The 16,492-nt window shown below is 39.3% G+C and overlaps 5 protein-coding genes across 5 annotated transcripts; 4 read left to right on the forward strand and 1 right to left on the reverse strand.

The window, feature by feature from the left end:
• Positions 1–166: 166 nt before the first annotated feature.
• Positions 167–1,658, forward strand: MONOS_17614 (uncharacterized protein; the record flags this gene model as incomplete). Its single annotated transcript, XM_067870550.1, has 2 exons — positions 167–185; positions 256–1,658. The coding sequence occupies 2 exons, from the start codon at positions 167–169 to the stop codon at positions 1,656–1,658; spliced, it is 1,422 nt and encodes a 473-aa protein (XP_067726903.1).
• Positions 1,659–1,814: 156 nt separating this feature from the next.
• MONOS_1343 (uncharacterized protein) lies at positions 1,815–4,718 on the forward strand (the record flags this gene model as incomplete). The annotated part of the gene is made up of 5 exons (XM_067866132.1): positions 1,815–1,821; positions 1,894–2,103; positions 2,162–2,424; positions 2,492–2,583; positions 2,753–4,718. The coding sequence occupies 5 exons, from the start codon at positions 1,815–1,817 to the stop codon at positions 4,638–4,640; spliced, it is 2,460 nt and encodes an 819-aa protein (XP_067726904.1). The 3' UTR covers positions 4,641–4,718.
• Positions 4,719–4,720: 2 nt separating this feature from the next.
• MONOS_1342 (uncharacterized protein) lies at positions 4,721–5,608 on the reverse strand. The gene is made up of 2 exons (XM_067866119.1): positions 5,401–5,608; positions 4,721–5,351 (listed from the first exon to the last, which is right to left on the reverse strand). The coding sequence occupies exons 1-2, from the start codon at positions 5,582–5,584 to the stop codon at positions 4,828–4,830; spliced, it is 708 nt and encodes a 235-aa protein (XP_067726905.1). The 5' UTR covers positions 5,585–5,608; the 3' UTR covers positions 4,721–4,827.
• Positions 5,609–5,633: 25 nt separating this feature from the next.
• Positions 5,634–13,623, forward strand: MONOS_1341 (putative component of scar regulatory complex; the record flags this gene model as incomplete). Its single annotated transcript, XM_067866108.1, has 6 exons — positions 5,634–5,876; positions 5,950–6,033; positions 6,094–6,261; positions 6,333–6,451; positions 6,638–7,094; positions 7,478–13,623. The coding sequence occupies 6 exons, from the start codon at positions 5,634–5,636 to the stop codon at positions 12,968–12,970; spliced, it is 6,564 nt and encodes a 2,187-aa protein (XP_067726906.1). The 3' UTR covers positions 12,971–13,623.
• Positions 13,624–13,883: 260 nt separating this feature from the next.
• On the forward strand, positions 13,884–15,731 carry MONOS_1340 (putative TIGR01457 family HAD-type hydrolase). Its single transcript, XM_067866097.1, has 4 exons — positions 13,884–13,964; positions 14,029–14,393; positions 14,454–14,569; positions 14,650–15,731. Exons 1-4 carry the CDS (start codon positions 13,898–13,900, stop codon positions 15,548–15,550), a joined length of 1,449 nt encoding a protein of 482 aa, XP_067726907.1. The 5' UTR covers positions 13,884–13,897; the 3' UTR covers positions 15,551–15,731.
• The last annotated feature ends 761 nt before the right edge of the window (positions 15,732–16,492 follow it).

Here is a 16,492-nt window from a genome sequence, read left to right on the forward strand (position 1 = left end):
AAACTGCAAAGATCTTATTGAACGAAAATATCGTTTCTTTACAAAATACGCTAAATACGATATTGTTAAATGATTTACGATATTTTTTTCCTCAACAACAAAGTTGTCACCCATAAGAAAACTATAAAAAAGTTACTGTTTTTTTGTACACATTTTTGAGTATTTCATGATTAATAATCTTTATGGTAAGTCAATGAATTCTTGAGTGTAATTTTTTTCTTTTATAGTTTGTTTTTTACATTATTCTTTTTTCAGAACAAATCGAATTATTGTTGAATCGAGCATCTGAAGTCGAAGATGACGATATACAGTCCATTACAAATAATTTATTAACTTTACCTCCGCAACCGCAAAGTTATTACAGAAGGATATCAGTAGATAAACTTGGAATTTTAATCATAAATCAAGATGCTCATTTTACACCTTTTTTAAGACTTCTTGAAGCTATCGCTTTTAAAGGATTTGAATGTCAACTGGAATACCAGTGCAATTTGTTCAATCTTCAATTTAAACGATTAGGGATCGTGAAATTTCTTTTGGGGATATGTGAACAAACAGATAATTTTGAAGAACTTAAATTATGTGCACTTTTCATTTCTCTTGCAATGAAGAATTTGGAAATGAGTCGGAAACATCTGGCTTTGATTTGCGATATTCTTATGAAAACTGTAGATCAAGCAAATTGTTCAACTTCTTCAACTTACATTTCTCATGCTCTCTGCGGTTTGGTTGGATTATGCGAATCATATTCTAACAGACCCTTCGTTTACGGAAAAATTCAATACAGCACACTTATTGAATGCCTGAATTCTCAAGATACTGTTGTTGTATGGAGAGCTCTTAGGCTATTTGAAATGTGCTTGATTGATGTTGTTGAACGAAAAAAGCTTTCGAAAGAACAAGAGTTTTTGGAAGCAATACAGGAATGTTGCATTCGTTTTGTATTACCATTAATTGATTCACACGAGAAAAGAAAGGCAGAAGCAACTGAAAATAAAAAAAATGATGTTTCGCAGGAATCTTTGGATAAAGAGTCTATAAATCCAATTAATCAAAATATTGGTCAAGCAAAAACTACCAATTCATTGCCAAATATTGAAGACCACTCTACTTCGATTAATGCAGTTGGTATAACCAAATCGATACTTATTCTTTTATGCAATTTCGCTGAGTCGGACTTTGGCTGCAACCTCCTTTGCCAAATGCCAACTGTGATGAAATGCATTCATGAGTTAATTCCGACAAATCCTTTTTCTCCTTCAATTTCTCAATATTCGCTCGAATTGATTGAAAGTGTCTTCATTCACTTTACAGAATCAGAATGTATTTTCAGTTTGATACAGTGCGGAATTATAGACAAAGTTATTTATATGCTTATTGGAATTACAAATTCTGAAATTCATAAAACATCGTTGATCATTGTTAAAAGGTTTTTCGATTTCTGTGAGGAAAAAATTGTACACATAGCAAGTAATGTTCCCAAAGATCCTTCGTTGCTTTCTCAAATGCAGTCAGAGCATGAGCAACGTCAACTTGTGCGTTTTCGTCATGCTATTGAATTATTTGAAGAGGAAGGGCTTTCTGATATTGAAACTGCATTTTATCATCATCAGTATGTTTCATTTTTCAAGCAAACGGTAGATGTGCATGTGCCATGAAGAAAATGTAATTATGAAAATGATACAGAAAATCTTTTAAAAGAAGATAGTTTTGAATTGATCAATAATTCCCAATATTAAAAGAAATGATTATGAGCAGGAAATAACTTTTTGTTCTTCTCCTTCTTCGAGAAATTGGAATTTCTTTGAAAATTTATGAAAGGTTTTTTGCTTTTTTCGTTTGATTCGTTGTGATGAAATCGTTGACAAAACATTTTTTTTAAAAAAATAATAGACATCTTTCCTTTATCTCGTTTTTTGCTATCACCGTTTCAACAACTCTCAAAAATTCCAAAATCTCCCGAGATACTTGATGTTTCGTTGATGAACTCGTTTAAATCGTTCATTATCAACATTCATCTAGAGAACGAGCTACGTTGTTTTGGAGAATGGCTAAAAAATCGTTCGGATCGTTCAAACATTTTTATTGCAGCAAATTTTAAAAGTATTGAAATTTAAAGTTGTTTGCTTATTTAAATAATTTTTTCGTTCTTTTTTCAAAGTTCAACCAATCAGCTATTCAGAACTTTCGGAAGATGTTCCTGAAGAAGAAGAAACTGACATCATCGCCCTCGCTATAGATGAAGTTTCAAGAAATTTATTTCTTGCTTTGTATTTTTTGGATAGGCATATCGATGTTTTCTTGTTTGATCCCGGAGATCTGTTTCTTTTGCATGGTGATGGAGCTTTATCAAATGACAACACAAATAGAATCCTAAAGTGGATTCAGTTTTTTTCCTCTCAAATTGATTCACAAAAAATAAAGGTATTTTTAGTTTATTTATTTGGTTCCCATGTAATGTGCATTTGAACTTTTTTTTTATTTTTTTCAGGAATATGGATTTACAAATATACCATTGCAATCTTTTAACATTCTTCAGCGCATGGCAATTGAAGGAGATTTTCATGCACCCAAATATCTTTAGTTTGCAATTTTTATTTTTTTTAATTTGCGAAATAAAGAGGATAATATTTTTTCAATCATAAAACTTTCACTCAATTTTTAATGAATTTTTGGGGAAAAAATTGTTTTTCTTTCTTTTCTTTCTTTTCTTTTTTTATCTTTTTAAATGCCCATTTTATTAATTTGATAGCACACAGCATGTTTCGACTCAAACTATCGATCCGCGAATTCCTCGCGAGCTGGCATTGTTCAGCCAGCAGATGCTTCTTCCTCCACTATTGGAATCATCTGCTTCTCTTGCATCTAAGACACCCAATGCACCAAATGATACATCATCATCAACATCAGCAGCATCAATGACATCACCATCAACAACATCAACAACAACAACAACAACAACGTCTTCTTCTTCTTCTTCTCTTCCTCCTCCTACTTCTTCTTCTTCTTCTTCAATGGAACCGTCTCCACAAGAAACCCAGCCTCTTCCAATGGGCATTGGCGAAATCTCTCCCTTGTGCATCTTCACAGTCATCCACTGGCTCCTCTCCTCTCTCAGTCTATCGCCTGGCTCTCCAGTCCTCCACTCGCCTTCCTCTGTCTCCACCACCCCTGCTCTTTCTTCTCTTTCTAATCTTTCTGCTCTGTCTAATCTTTCTTCTCTTAATAATATTTCTAACATTTCTAACATTTCTTCTCAATCTTCTCAATCTTCTCAGTCTTCACAGCCCACTCAACTGCCAAGCTCAGGGCTGATGCTGATGAAGCTGGCGAATAAAGTCAAAATGGCACCGTTGGATGTCGCCTTTGCGTGTGCCCTGTCGCATCCGCTTGGCCAGTTTGTGGTTGTCCCTCCGTTTCCTCACTGTGTTGTGTCATCCATCATTGAAAACAATCAGCATCAGAATCAGAAGAATCAGCAGTATCAGCAGCAGAACCAGCTGAATCATCAGCCTCCGTCAATGAATTCACCATGTGATTCGTCAGATGGAGTGGCATCTTCAATGGGGAATCCAATGGATCAATCACAACAGTCCTCTTCATCATCATCTTCTTCTGCTTCTTCTTCTTCTGCTTCTGCTTCTTCTTCGATTACTTCTTTCCCTCCTCCACAGCCAACCATTCCATTACATCAGATCCAGAATCAAAGCCAGAATCAAAATCCAAACCAAAGCCAAAATCAGTCTCAAAATATGAATTCTTATCAACAGCAACAACAACATCAGCAACAATCACAGCAACAGCAATATCAGCAATATCAACAAGAGCAATACCAACAACAATTAGAGTGCAATCTTCCCCTTGTCCGGTCAACAAACTCGTTTCACACAGAAAGCGCTGAATCTTCGCCTCAGCAGAGGACAAAGCCAGTTGTTGAGTGGATGAAGAAAGTGGTTGCTCTTTCTTCGGCTTCTGCTTCAATACTGAATTCTCCTTCAGCATTGAATGAATTTGGATCAGTTTCTGTTGATTCAGTTAACTTTTCCTCTTCTTCCTCTTCTTCTTCTTCGTCGTCGTCTTCCTCATCATCATCATCTTCTTCTTCTTCCGACACTTCTCCTTCTTCTCCCTCTCCTTCTTCTTCTCCCTCTTTCCCCACGGTTGGCTCTTCCCTCCTTCTTGAATACGAAGACATGATGTCATCTGAGCTTCTGTGCTACACTCAGAACAAGCTCCGTTCAGTTCCTCGTGCTTCTTCTCCGTCTCATCTTTCCTTTTATCCCACTCCTCCGCCTCCGCCTTCTCCTTCTTCTTCTCCTTCTTCTTCTCCTTCTTCTTCTTCTTCTCTTTCTCCTCATTCCCATTCTCCTCGCTCTCCTTCTGGAGAACAACAGACAGAACAGAACAATTCAGAGATTCGGTCTTCCCAGAGACAGCACGTTCAACGCAATCAGCAAAATCAACGTTATCGCCAGTATCATCAACAACAACAACAGCCAAATGTGCCATCAATGGATATGGAGGCAGAGATGCCTGCTTTCTCTCCTTTTGAAGAGCAGGAATCGCAACAGCAACAGCAACAGCAGCAGCAGCAGCAGCAAGTTTCAGTTCAAACACCGTCTCGTTGTGCCATTTTGTAATCAAGTTATTTTTTTTTTTATTGGCACTTTTCGAATTTTTATATCCAAAAAGAAGAATTAAAATTTTAGAAAACGAAAGATTTCATGGTATTTTTATTTCAATTTTATGAAACAAGAACGAAACGAAAAAAGCTTTATATTAACATAGAATAACAATTTTTTGTGTTTTAGAGTCTTTCTTTGATGTTCAAGTCTCTGTCTGAGGAATCCTGGCTTCAATATATGGAATATAAACTTTGAAATCAAGAATCCAAACAGAACTTTTGCAAAGCCATTCGCAATCAAGCTGTTCTCCTTCGATAGAAACAATTCCTTTTTTAACATTAACTCCGAGTATATCAACAAGTATTAGCCTGTATTGATTGGAATTATCTTCAGATGGAATGCAAACGCTTGCGGGAACAGATTGAACATCTTCAAGTTGTGAATCACTATGAATTTCCGAACTTAACGGAGAGCTCATGTCTTCTTTCTTAGTTTCCGTGCTATTCGGTTCAACACATATTAGCCAGGCTTTTCCAAATCCCTCAACATCACTTAATCCTGGAGATAAATCCTTCACAAAACGAAGCTCTCCTTTGGCCCTTTGAGGACTAGAAGGCGAAGCTTGTGTAAGATTTGTAAACGTTGCAATTCTTACATATGGAAAAGTGGAAGGAGTCGGAAGATGAATATCAGCGAACACTTTCTCAATCATTTCTTTTGGAGTTTCTAAATCAAAAAAAATACTGATTAATATAAAGATATGATAAATAAATACCTTCAATTACGCTTTCTTCAAATTTGCTTTTGTAGTCTGTGATTTTCCTTATTCGTTCAGAAAGAAGAAGAGAAGCATGACTTCTTTGCTGAGTTAATTTGTTTAATTGCTTTGAAGTTAGATCTATTTCATCGTCAATGAGTTTTAAATAAGTTTGAAGTTCATTTAGCTCAGCATTAGCCATTTGATAAAAATAAAATTTAGTTTTGGGTGGATACCATAAGTGGACTAATATGACAACTCAACCTATTTCCACAACAATAGCTCGCCTTGAGCGGGCTATGGAAGTCACTCTATCCCCATTGGATACACTTTTTGATACCACTGCACCAGCGATTAACAGCGAAACGGAACAGCTTGTTGGTGTAACATTTTCAGATCCAAATGATATACCACTCCAGAATCCATGGGAATTCAAAGATTCAATAGCTTTTGATAATATTGTGCAACGAGAATTGGATATTGTTGCAGATTTGGTTTGAATATCTCTGTCTTTTACTTAAGATAATTTTGCAATCATACTTGAAAATTGGTCAAATTTTGTTCCAGAATCGTTTCATAACGGATGGTTATCAATTTGCTGCAACAATGTATGGACAGAGGACTATTGTGCCCGCTTTAGGAAAACTAATGGTACATATTTGCAAATTATTTTCAATTTTTATTTGATATAATCTTTTTCTTTGCGCTTAGAATCAAAAACAATTTTCTGAAAATACCAAAAGCCAAGTCACATCAAGGATGATTAAAATACTAGAGCAAGATATCGAACATCAATATTCATTCTTTCACTTCATCGAAGAATTCCATGCAACTCTTTGCTCAATCGTTGAAACAATTACAAGAATGGACCCCAAATTGGTATGCCACTCTGCATTTTTTTCTTTCTATATTTAAATTGCAACTATTTTCCTTAATTAATTATTTTTCAGGCAATTCCATCTGAACCACTGCTTTTTGAGATTATTCGGGCACTTGATCTTCTTTTAATCTTAAATGAAGTTGCTCAGCGTAAGGACTCAAAAAGAAATGAGATTGGACTTTTTAATGAGTGTGCATTTTTTCAAATCCTATTCATTTTTCAATTTTTTTAAAAATCAATCAATCTTTATTTTTCTATTATGTGAAATTTAATTTGAACGTTATCAAACATAATTTTATTACAATCATTTTTTTTTTTTTTTTCAATATCGCAATATTTCTTTTCTCCCATCTTCCCATTCGCCCCACACACCAGCCTCCGCAAGGCCTCCGAAGACTCAGTAAAAACCTCCATCACGACTGAGATGATGGCGCTAGTGGATGGGTACCTGCGAGAGGAGAACTCAGTCATCAAGCGCTTCCAGCAAAAGATCCACGGGATAACTGGGTCGTACCTGGTGTTTGTGGTGATCTGCAATGAATGCACGCGGCTGTGGGAGCAGAAGGAGCAGTACCTGACGAATGTGAAGTATACTCTGCTGAAGGCAATGAGCGTGGGGATGCTGATGATTGAGGGAGGGTTCAAAATCACAGACAAGGACAAGGCGAAGCTATACAAAGGAGAAAAACTGCCTGTGCCGAAGGAGAAGACGTTCAATGTGTTCAAAAAGGGAGGGCTGGAGATCAACAAGCTGAAGGATGCGATTACATCGACTCCGTTTGTGCCGGTTTATATGGACATTTACATGGATGCTCTGAAATATGTGGCGATGGTATGAAATGTGTTGTGTTTTTTTTAAGAAGAAATTTTTTTAAAGCGAATTTGTTATTTGTTGAATGATTGTCCATTGACTGTTCGAATTGTTTTGTTGTTTTTAAAACAAAATTGGAATCTTTTCTTATTCATTTAATTAATTGTTAATTTTTATAAATTTTTTGATCACTCTTTTTTTTTATATTATCTTCTTTTTTTCAATGTTGAATATTCTTATTCAACCTTTTATATTTCAAAATCATTATTACCCCCTCTATTCATTCTCCTCCTTCCTTTTTCCTTTCATTTCCTTTCCTTCCCTTCCCTTCACCTTTCCCCATTCCCCCCTTCCCCCTTCTCCTTCTCCTTTCACCTTTCCTCTTCCTTTCATCTCCTTCCCAGTGTCCTTCTTATTCCAAAGGTGACTGGAAGGCCAATACTCCTCCTGCCCCTGAAGCATTTCTGAAGCTGCGCCACGATGAAATCGAGCGTCAGCTCCAAAAAGTGTCTGGAGACTTTTTCAATGCGCTGGAAAAGATGAAGAAGATGAAGAGCAACGAACAGAATTCAACTGCACCTTCGTCTTCTCCTGCTGCTGCTCCTTCTTCTTCAACTCCTTCTTCTTCTTCTTCTTCTTCCTCTTCCAATCTAACTGCCAAAAAGCAGCGAGTCCTCAGCCACACAGTGCGTATGGCTGTGCAAGAGGCCATTCATTATCTCGATGCTGCCACTCACTTCATAAGAGAATACCTTGCAATGAAATGTGGTATTGGACTAACACAGGAGCAGTTGAAGAAAGCACGGGAAGATGAGATCAAAACCAAAGGAGAGATAGAAAGATTGATGTTGGATGGAATTCCCGAAGAGAAGAAAATGGCGAACTGTGAGAAGATTTTCCGGTATGCGATGAGCGAAGAAGAGCGGCGGCTGCTGGGGGAGATGGTGATCTTAGTGAAAGAAGTGTCGAACTTGATTCTGGCGCACTGTGGAGAAGGAGTGAAAGGAAGGCTGTACACAGTGGAAGACGGGGCAGGCAACGTCGATGCGCTGGTCAGGCAGAGCGTGTTTGCAGATGTGCAGAAGTTCATCCAGGACGACGTGAGGAAGATGATCGCGCACATGGCAAAAGGGAAGAAAACCGAGGCGCTGAAGATGATGCTGCAGCTCCGCGCGTTTGTGGCGTGCTGGGCGAGCGGAGAAGAGCCAGCGCAGGACAAAATCAGCGAGGGTGTATTTGACTCGAAGTATGTGGTGCCAGACATCGGGATTAAGGCAGTGCCGCCAAGACCCACACAGATGTTTGTCATCCGCAGCATCATCGGCATACTTAGCAGCGACCGCTCGCCACACCTGGTGAAGTCTACATTTGGCTCCCCTTCAATCGACAAGGACGAACAAGAGTTCCTCCAAAGAGCAGACAAGCTGATGTATGATGCCCAGCTTATGCTGGATTCCTGTGTCACATTGCGCTTCTGCAGCGATTTAGGGCAGCTCTGGTTCCGAGAGGCGCTGTTGGATGACGAGGCGCGGGCGATGCGGACAGAGCCGATAGCGAAGCAGCTGAGTGTGTCTGAGCAGCATGTCAGCTTGACTCTTCCCTGGATGCTGCTGAAGACAGCAGAAAAATACTCATCTCGCACTTCGCCGCTCGATTTGCTGACTCTTTTGGACTTGTACAACGATGCTGCAAACATCTCCCTTAGAAAGATGAAGAACAAAGTTCTGTTCTTTGAGATCGAAGGCGAGGCAAAGCTGGCGACAGCACAGCTCATCCACACGTTCGCCCAGATCATCCTGAGCCAGGCGCGGCGCATGGCAAGCGCACAATCGATCACACACTCGCAAAGAAACGATGTGGAGACCAAAAAATGGTTTGGGAAAAGAGCATCGTCGCTCAAGTCCAGCGGGGTGGTGACTGCACAGGGAGTTTCTGTGCTCACTCCTTCGATGCAAGGGAACGTGGACAAACTGGCATCCATCCACGATTTAGTTGTGTGTGGCAACAGAGTGGATTTCGGGACACATTTGACACAGATTGTGTTCAATGGGATTGTGGAGGATGTGGCGAGTGTGATGCATCTTTTTGGAGACTGCTCAACTTTGATGCTGGCAGCCCGCTCACTCGACGTGCTCCAGCGGACTTACAACATCCTCAGTGAGAAGATGGCGTTTCCTTCCTCTTTCCAGGAGATCTTTGATGGATGTGCGGGGCATTCGAAAGTAGGGGCGTTTGTGTCGGTGGTGCAAGGGCTGCTGGAGACGGTGATGAAGGAGCAAGTGGTGCCTGGGATGGTGTACAACGCGTCGGCCAGGACATTTCTGAAACACAGCGGCATTTTGCCACCTGCTGACGCGATGCAGAGGATAAAGATGGCGATTGAAGGGGTTGCTGCTTCTGCTTCTTCCACTGATGGAAGCGGAATTAGTGGAGGAATCGGAGGCAGTGGTGGAGTAGAATGTGCGGGTCGACTGTGGAACATGTTTGGGTGCGTGATGCAGCGTGCTCTGTATGATGTGGTTGCCTCTGAAAGCCAAGTGATATCAGTCACCCCGCACATCGAGTCAATGACGCGTTGGATGAGGAAAGAGGAGGTGTATGTGATTGTGATGTCGCTGTGTGCAGAGATTGAGCCGCAGGTGAAGAAAATCGCACAACTGTGTCGGAATGTGGCGGCGGCTTTGCCGTTTGTGGGGAGAAACACACCTGAATTCGATGGGTCTGGAAAGGAGCATAAAGAATTCTATTCAAAGAGAAGAGAATGTCTCCAGGCGAAGCTGGGGGCAGTGAAGGAATTTGCGTTGGCGCTGACGAGGTTGGGAAATATTTTGGCGGTTGTGATGATGTTCGAGGATGCGATGGCAGCAGAAGACGTGGTGAAGATGAACACAGGCGCAGCAGCTAGCATTTACGGCCTGCGGAGTGCGTTTCCTGCAGCGAGGGAGCTTCCAGAGTGGACAGCAAAGATCAACCCGGTGCCGCGTTCAGATAACGACCTGGACAAAAGAAAAGAAGAAATTGAGAGGAGAAGCAGGAAGCAACGAGGAGAAAAGGGGAAATTGACTTTGGATCCGAAGGAGCTTTTGATGACAGCTTTGATGGACGAGTCAAAGGAGAGAGGGTTTAGTGTGGCGGCGCTGGAGGCGAGCGAGACGATGCAAGGGAACCGGCCGTTGCTGAGCTTCTGTTTGGCGTGCATTGGCAAGGCGATTGCGAAGGAGAGAGACGAAAGCAGAGCAGCGTCACCCAAAAAAATGGATGTGCTTCAGCCTCATTCACGTGTGACGTTCAAGAAGCCACCGAAGATGACGGCACAGGAGGTGATGGGGCTGGCAGATGAAGAAGGGGCGGATTCTGAGAAGAAAAAGAAGAAAAAGAAGAAGGCGAAGAAAGGACAGGATGAATTAAGTGAATCTTCTTCTTCTGCTTCTTCTTCCTCTTCTTCCTCTTCATATGGCCAAATTGACCCAAAAGACGAAGAGTATCTTTCGAAAATTGACTCACTTTGTGTCGATTCCACCAAAGAAGACGACTCAACCCCGTCTTTCCACTCCAAAATGCTGTACGAAGTGTGCAATGCACTTGTAGATGCTTCTCTTGCTGCTCTGCCCACCAGCGGCTCCTTCTCCGCCTCTCTCATCGCACCAGGCGCAGAAGCATCTTCCGCCACTGCGGAAACCTCCTCCACGCCTCGTCCAGGGCAGAAAGCGAAGAAAGGAGCAAAAACGACGGGGCCACAGCAAGGCGGAGAAGAGTTTCCGGTCAATTTGTGGGAGCTGTGTGGCGATGGGCTGTGGATGGGGATGCTGGTGATGGTGCACATGAGTGGGCAGAGCACGCCATTTGCAGAGACTTCTCCGCTGAGCATCACAGACACTGTCATGCTTGACTCTGTTGCTGGGATAACTTCATCATCATCCTCCTCATCCTCTTCCTCTTCCTCTTCAAGTGATTCATCCAATGACGATGCCTCGTTCTGCGCAATGACAGACCCTTGGCTGCTGGGCTATCGCACATGGGCAGTCACACTCTCCCAGCTGTTCAGTGTGCTCGCATCCACTTTCTCTTCTGTGATGCCTCTGCACCCTCTCTCCAAAGTGCCGTTTGTGCGGTCGACGAGCGAGTGGGTGGACTGGACAGGCGTTTGCGTGGGAAAAAGCCTCGAAGCGAAGACATTCTCGTTCGGAGGCGTCAGAGAAGCAGAGCTGGATGCGCTGCTGGGCGATTCGTGGAGCGGGCAAGGGGTGATTCGAGAGAACGAGTCGTATGAGGTGTCGATTGACCGGTCAGAGACGCCGAAAGCGAGAGGAGGGAACAGATACAGCCTGATGCGGACAGAGAGCATGGCGTCGATTATGACGAGCCACCCGCCGCGGCTGCAGAGAACTTTGTCGTCGCTGCTGACGGAGAGGCTGGGCAGCACACCAGGGCAGATACTGTCGCGATCAGCCAGTTTCTCTTCTTTGGGTGGAGTGAATGGAGTGAATGGAATGAATGCAGCATCACCTTCTCTTACAGCGTCGAGGGTGTCGCTGGCGAAACTGCAGGAGAAGGAGAAGGAGAAGGAAGAGAGGGAAGAGGAGAAGGAAGAGAGGAAAGAGGAGAAGGAGAAAGAGGAAAGAGAAGAAAGAGAAGAAGAGAAGAAGGAAGAGGAGAAGGAAAGAAAAGAGGAAGAAATGGAAGCTGAAGGAAAATCGGAAGAAGATGAGAAAGAAGAGAAGAAGAAGAAGAAGAAGAAAGAGAAAAAGGAGAAGAAAGAGAAGAAAGCGAAAGAGAAAGCGGAGAAAGAAGAAGCAGCAGCAGCTGAAGCTGAAAGGAAAGAAAGAGAAGAGGAAGAAAACGCAAAAGAAGACGAAAAAGAAGAAGAAGAGAAAGAGAAAGAAGAAGTGCCAACTGTTCTTGTTCCAGAAGACAGAAATGAAGAAGAAAAAGAAGGAGAAGAAGAAGGAGAAAAAGAAGCAAAAGAAAATTCACGTTCAACGCCTGCGCCACCACCAATGGATGAAGAAGAAGAAGAAGAAGAAGGAGAACGAAAAGAAGAAGAGAAAGAAGAAGCTAAACAAGCACCTCCAATTCCATTGCCTGCAGCTGATGATGACACATCCTCATCTTCAGAAAACGAAGAAAGTGAATCCAAAAAACCTCCACCTCCTCCACCTGTACCGCTTCAATCAAGCGATGATGAAGAAGATGGTGAAGATAAAGAAGGCAAAATTAATGAGAAAAATAGCAAAAATAATCAAAAAGAAGGAGAAGAAGACAAACCTCGTCCTCCTCCGATCCCGTTGCCAGCAGCCAGTGATGATGAATCGAGTAGCGATGAAGAAGAAGCACCGCCGGCAAAACCTCCTCCTCCGATTTCTTCTCTTCCCCCAGATGATTCAGATAGCGATGAAGGAGAAGAAGGAGAAAGAGAAAGAGGAGAAGAAACAAAGGCAAAACCTCCTCCTATTGCAGCACTGCCTGATGATTCAGAGAGCGATGAAGAAGAAGGAGAAGGAGAAGGAAGAGGAGAAGAAGATGGTTCAAAAGCTAAGCCACCACCAATTCCTGTGTCGAGTCTTCCAGATGACTCAGATAGCGATGAAGAAGAAGGAGAAGAAGAAAAGAAAGAGAAAGAGAAAGTTAAACCACCTCCAATAGCTTCACTGCCAGATGATTCAGACAGCAGTAACGATGAAGACGAAGAAGATTCAAAAGCGAAACCTCCACCACCACCACCAATTCCTGTGTCAACAGGAGATGATGACGATGAAGATGATGATGATGATGATAAAGGCAATAATAACAATAACAAGAATGAAAGTGAATGTGCTGCTAAACCTCCTCCTCTGCCTCTTCCTGCTGATGATGACTCCAGCGATGACTCAGATGATGATAGCGAAGACGATTTTTGATAATCTTTCAATACATTTCTGCTTCTGCTTCTGCTTCTTCTTCTGTTGTTTCTTTTTCTTTCACTTTTTCTTTTCAATTGGACAATTTATTTTATCTTTCTTTTCTATTTCTATTTCTTTTTCTTTTTCTTTTTCTTTTTCTTTTTCTTTTTCTTTTTCTTTTTCTTTTCAAACTTCCACTACTTTTTATTTTTTGTAATCTTATTCAAAATTTCAAAACGATCCTCGATTATTATTTTTTTTTTTAATGTTTATTTATTTTTCGACTTTGCTTTTATTATGTTTTGTTCCATTTTCTTTTTATTTGTATGCCCCCTATTTTATTTTTTTCATATTTAAATTTTTATTTCATCTTTCCCAATCTTTGAATCTTCCCAAACGTTTCAATAAAGTTGTATGTTTCTATTTAAATGACTTCATTCTCACTTGTTTATAATCACTTTCTTTAAAACTGACATGTTGTTTTCGTGTATTTGTTGCTTGTTTCTTATGAGAATTTAAGATTATTTATTTCAATTATTCCAGTTTTTTTCCCTTCACCCATTTTTTTTCTTTTAATTTGTTTTGGTTTGTTGCTTTCATATCACCAGTTTTTTTCAATTGTTTCAAACTTAGCTTTTCTCATGTGTAATGAATATTATATTAATATCTTACCAACGTGTTATTCTTTATTTATACTGTATTTATAATTTCCGATTTCTTGCTCAAATGCAAATTTGAGTTTTAAAAGCATTGAAAATTATATTTAATGATAATCAAAATTAAAAATTTATTTGCAGCAAATTAAACTTAAACAAAACATGTTCCCACGCAGCAAAATTTCATTGTTGATTCATTTAATCGAACCATAATATTATTTTGTTCAGAAATGATGCAAAATTGAAATATGCGCGGGAATTTTTGTGCCATTTTCAGCACAATTTATAAATGAGTAAATATGTTAGCATTTCCCAACTCCTAAAGGATTATGATGATTTTTTCATTGATATTGATGGTTTTGTCCTTATTATGAAATGTTCTGAAAAATAAGAGTCTAATTATTCATTTCACTTCTCTAGGATCGATAACATATGGCAAAGCTTCACTTTCTGATTGTGCTCAATTTGTTCAAATTCTTCGCCAACAAAAGAAACACATTTTTTATATGACAAATGATTCTTCTATTTCACTTCCAAATTTGTTAAAAGCATTCAAACAACGCGTTGACGTGTTTAGTGCAGAAGAAGTTATTTCTTCTGGTTGCATTGTTCGTGAATGGATATCTCAACGCAATCACAAAATGAATTCAAACGATAGAGAAAGTGAATCATCTGATACTTATCGATCTCAGAAAGGAATTCACAACATATTATTTCTTGGAGAGGACTCGCTGCACAGCTCACTCGAGAATGATGGAATGTGTGTTCAGAAATGTTCACAGACTGTATGTTTCAATGAGTTTTTAAAATGAAATGTTTTTTTTATCATTGTTTTGCTTAATCAGAGAAAAGATGACGAGTCATTTGCGTTTAATCAAGATGACATTGATGCTGTGATTGTTGGATGTAATCGTGATGTTGCACATGGTGAAATTGATCTTGTTTCAAGGGTTCTTTCAAAGTGTGCAATTTTGATATTTGATAAATTGTTAATAAAGAGGAAAATGTTAATTTCACATTCTTTCCCATAAATTTATAAAGTTCATCTGTGCTGTTCCTTTCTACAGACCCTGATGGACCTCACATGAAATCGGACAAATGCTCAACAATAGCTGCAATTAAAGCTTCTTGTGGCAGAGACCCAATACTAATGTGTAAGCCTTCTTCGGTGTTTTGCAGCTACGCAAGGCACAGGATGCAGATGCGTCATACGATGGATGGACAAATGTCGTTGGTTGTTTCATCCCGTGATTTTCCCTCCACGGGACGAGTGATTGTGATTGGTGACAGCATCCACACTGATGTTGCTATGGGGCAGAAGTGTGGGTTTGACACTCTCCTAACTTTGGACGGAGCAACTTCTCCTCGTCGCATTTCTGAGTCATCCATTGTTCCAACGTATGTTGTTTCATCGTTGGGTGAGCTGGTAGATAGTATTGATCGATATGACAATGTTGATGAAATCGTCTTGGAGAGTAGGATGAGAAATGTGGAGGTTGATTCATTGAAGGAAAAAGATGGTAAACAGAAAGAGAGCTATCTTCATAGACAGTCATACCATCGTCATCATTTGGGTGATACATTGCACAATGTTTTCTCAGAGTGGAATTCATCTTCGCCAGCAGCATTAGGTCTTTCTGGAACGCTTCATCCATATCCTAATTTTTCTTCTCTTGTTTGCAATCAGCATTCAGACTTATTGTCGGCTCATTCATCGTCATCCACTCATACCTCTTCGTTATCACCTTCAAATTCATCAAAATTGTCAAATTCTTGTTCTCCGCCAGCAGAATTTAAGTCTTCTCGATGCTTGTTGCCTCAAAATCCATGCTCGTATTTATGTTGTTCATCACCTTCTCTGGTTCCAGCGTTTTCTCCTCTTCCTTGTAATGTGTCACCAATGTTTTCTTCTTTATCTCCGTCAGTTTCGCCTATGTCCTAATTTTCTTGTATTTAAATTCATAAATAAGCTTTTTAATAACGGTATATATTTATAAATTTTAGCAGTGTTTTTTTTTTTTTTTTTTTTTATTCTCCATTATCTTTACAGATTGATATTTTTGTAATAATCATAAAGTTTGACTCCCAAAAAAATCAAACAATAAAAAATTTTTTTCTTTATAGCATTTTTTGTAGATTTGTTTTTTTATAAAATGGAAATTTTTTCAATATTATTTCTCTTTTTTTAAAAAAATATTAAGTTACACCAAAAATTATTCAATTTCGAAAAAATAATATTGGCAGAATGTTTTTTTATTTCTTCACACTGGAGGTCAGAAATAATAATGTTGTTGTTTAATAAGTGGCATATTATTTTTCTTGAGTATAACTTGAAATGATTAAATGTATTGAGATTGAATTTGTTGCTTTATGAATTTTGTTCCACACAACTCAAACAAAGATTTTTCTCAACTTTTTTTTTTTATATATCACTATTATTATGAATGAGAAAGTCAAATTTTTAATTATCCAATATCAGAAATAGTTTGTAGAAAATCATTGTTTTTTCGAAAATGCAAAAATATTGTCCCAATTTATTAATAGAAATTTTTTTTGATTTTCTAATAAATGACTTTTCTGTGGAATAGAAAGAATCTCATTCACACAACGAAAAAAATTCGATCGGAAATAAAATGCTGTGAAGTCATCTCTTTTGAACATTATAAGTTGATAGTTTTCAGTTTCAAAAACAGAAAATATTTCTTTGATGGAAATCTTGAAAATCCGAATTTCATTTATTAAGTTGATATGGATGATTATTCTTGAATCCATATTTTTTCTTTTTACAAAATTTCTATTTTAAAATTCACTTTGAACATTGAAAAATTCACACTGCAAAGTTATTTCTCATTTCAAAGAGAGTTTCAATATGATATGGGTTATT

Source organism: Monocercomonoides exilis (genome assembly GCF_001643675.1).
Source record: "Monocercomonoides exilis strain PA203 chromosome Unknown scaffold24-1337568, whole genome shotgun sequence".
Classification (NCBI taxonomy): Eukaryota; Preaxostyla; order Oxymonadida; family Polymastigidae; genus Monocercomonoides; species Monocercomonoides exilis.

Coding starts and splice junctions, on each gene's coding strand:
- MONOS_1340 (XM_067866097.1), top strand. CDS start 13,898: ATGAGTAAATATGTTAGCATTTCCCAACTCCTAAAGGATTATGATGAT. Junction 13,965..14,028: donor TTTTTTCATTGATATTGATG/GTTTTGTCCTTA, acceptor TCACTTCTCTAG/GATCGATAACATATGGCAAA. Junction 14,570..14,649: donor GTTTCAAGGGTTCTTTCAAA/GTGTGCAATTTT, acceptor AAATTTATAAAG/TTCATCTGTGCTGTTCCTTT.
- MONOS_1342 (XM_067866119.1), bottom strand. CDS start 5,584: ATGGCTAATGCTGAGCTAAATGAACTTCAAACTTATTTAAAACTCATT. Junction 5,352..5,400: donor TGAAGAAAGCGTAATTGAAG/GTATTTATTTAT, acceptor TTTTTGATTTAG/AAACTCCAAAAGAAATGATT.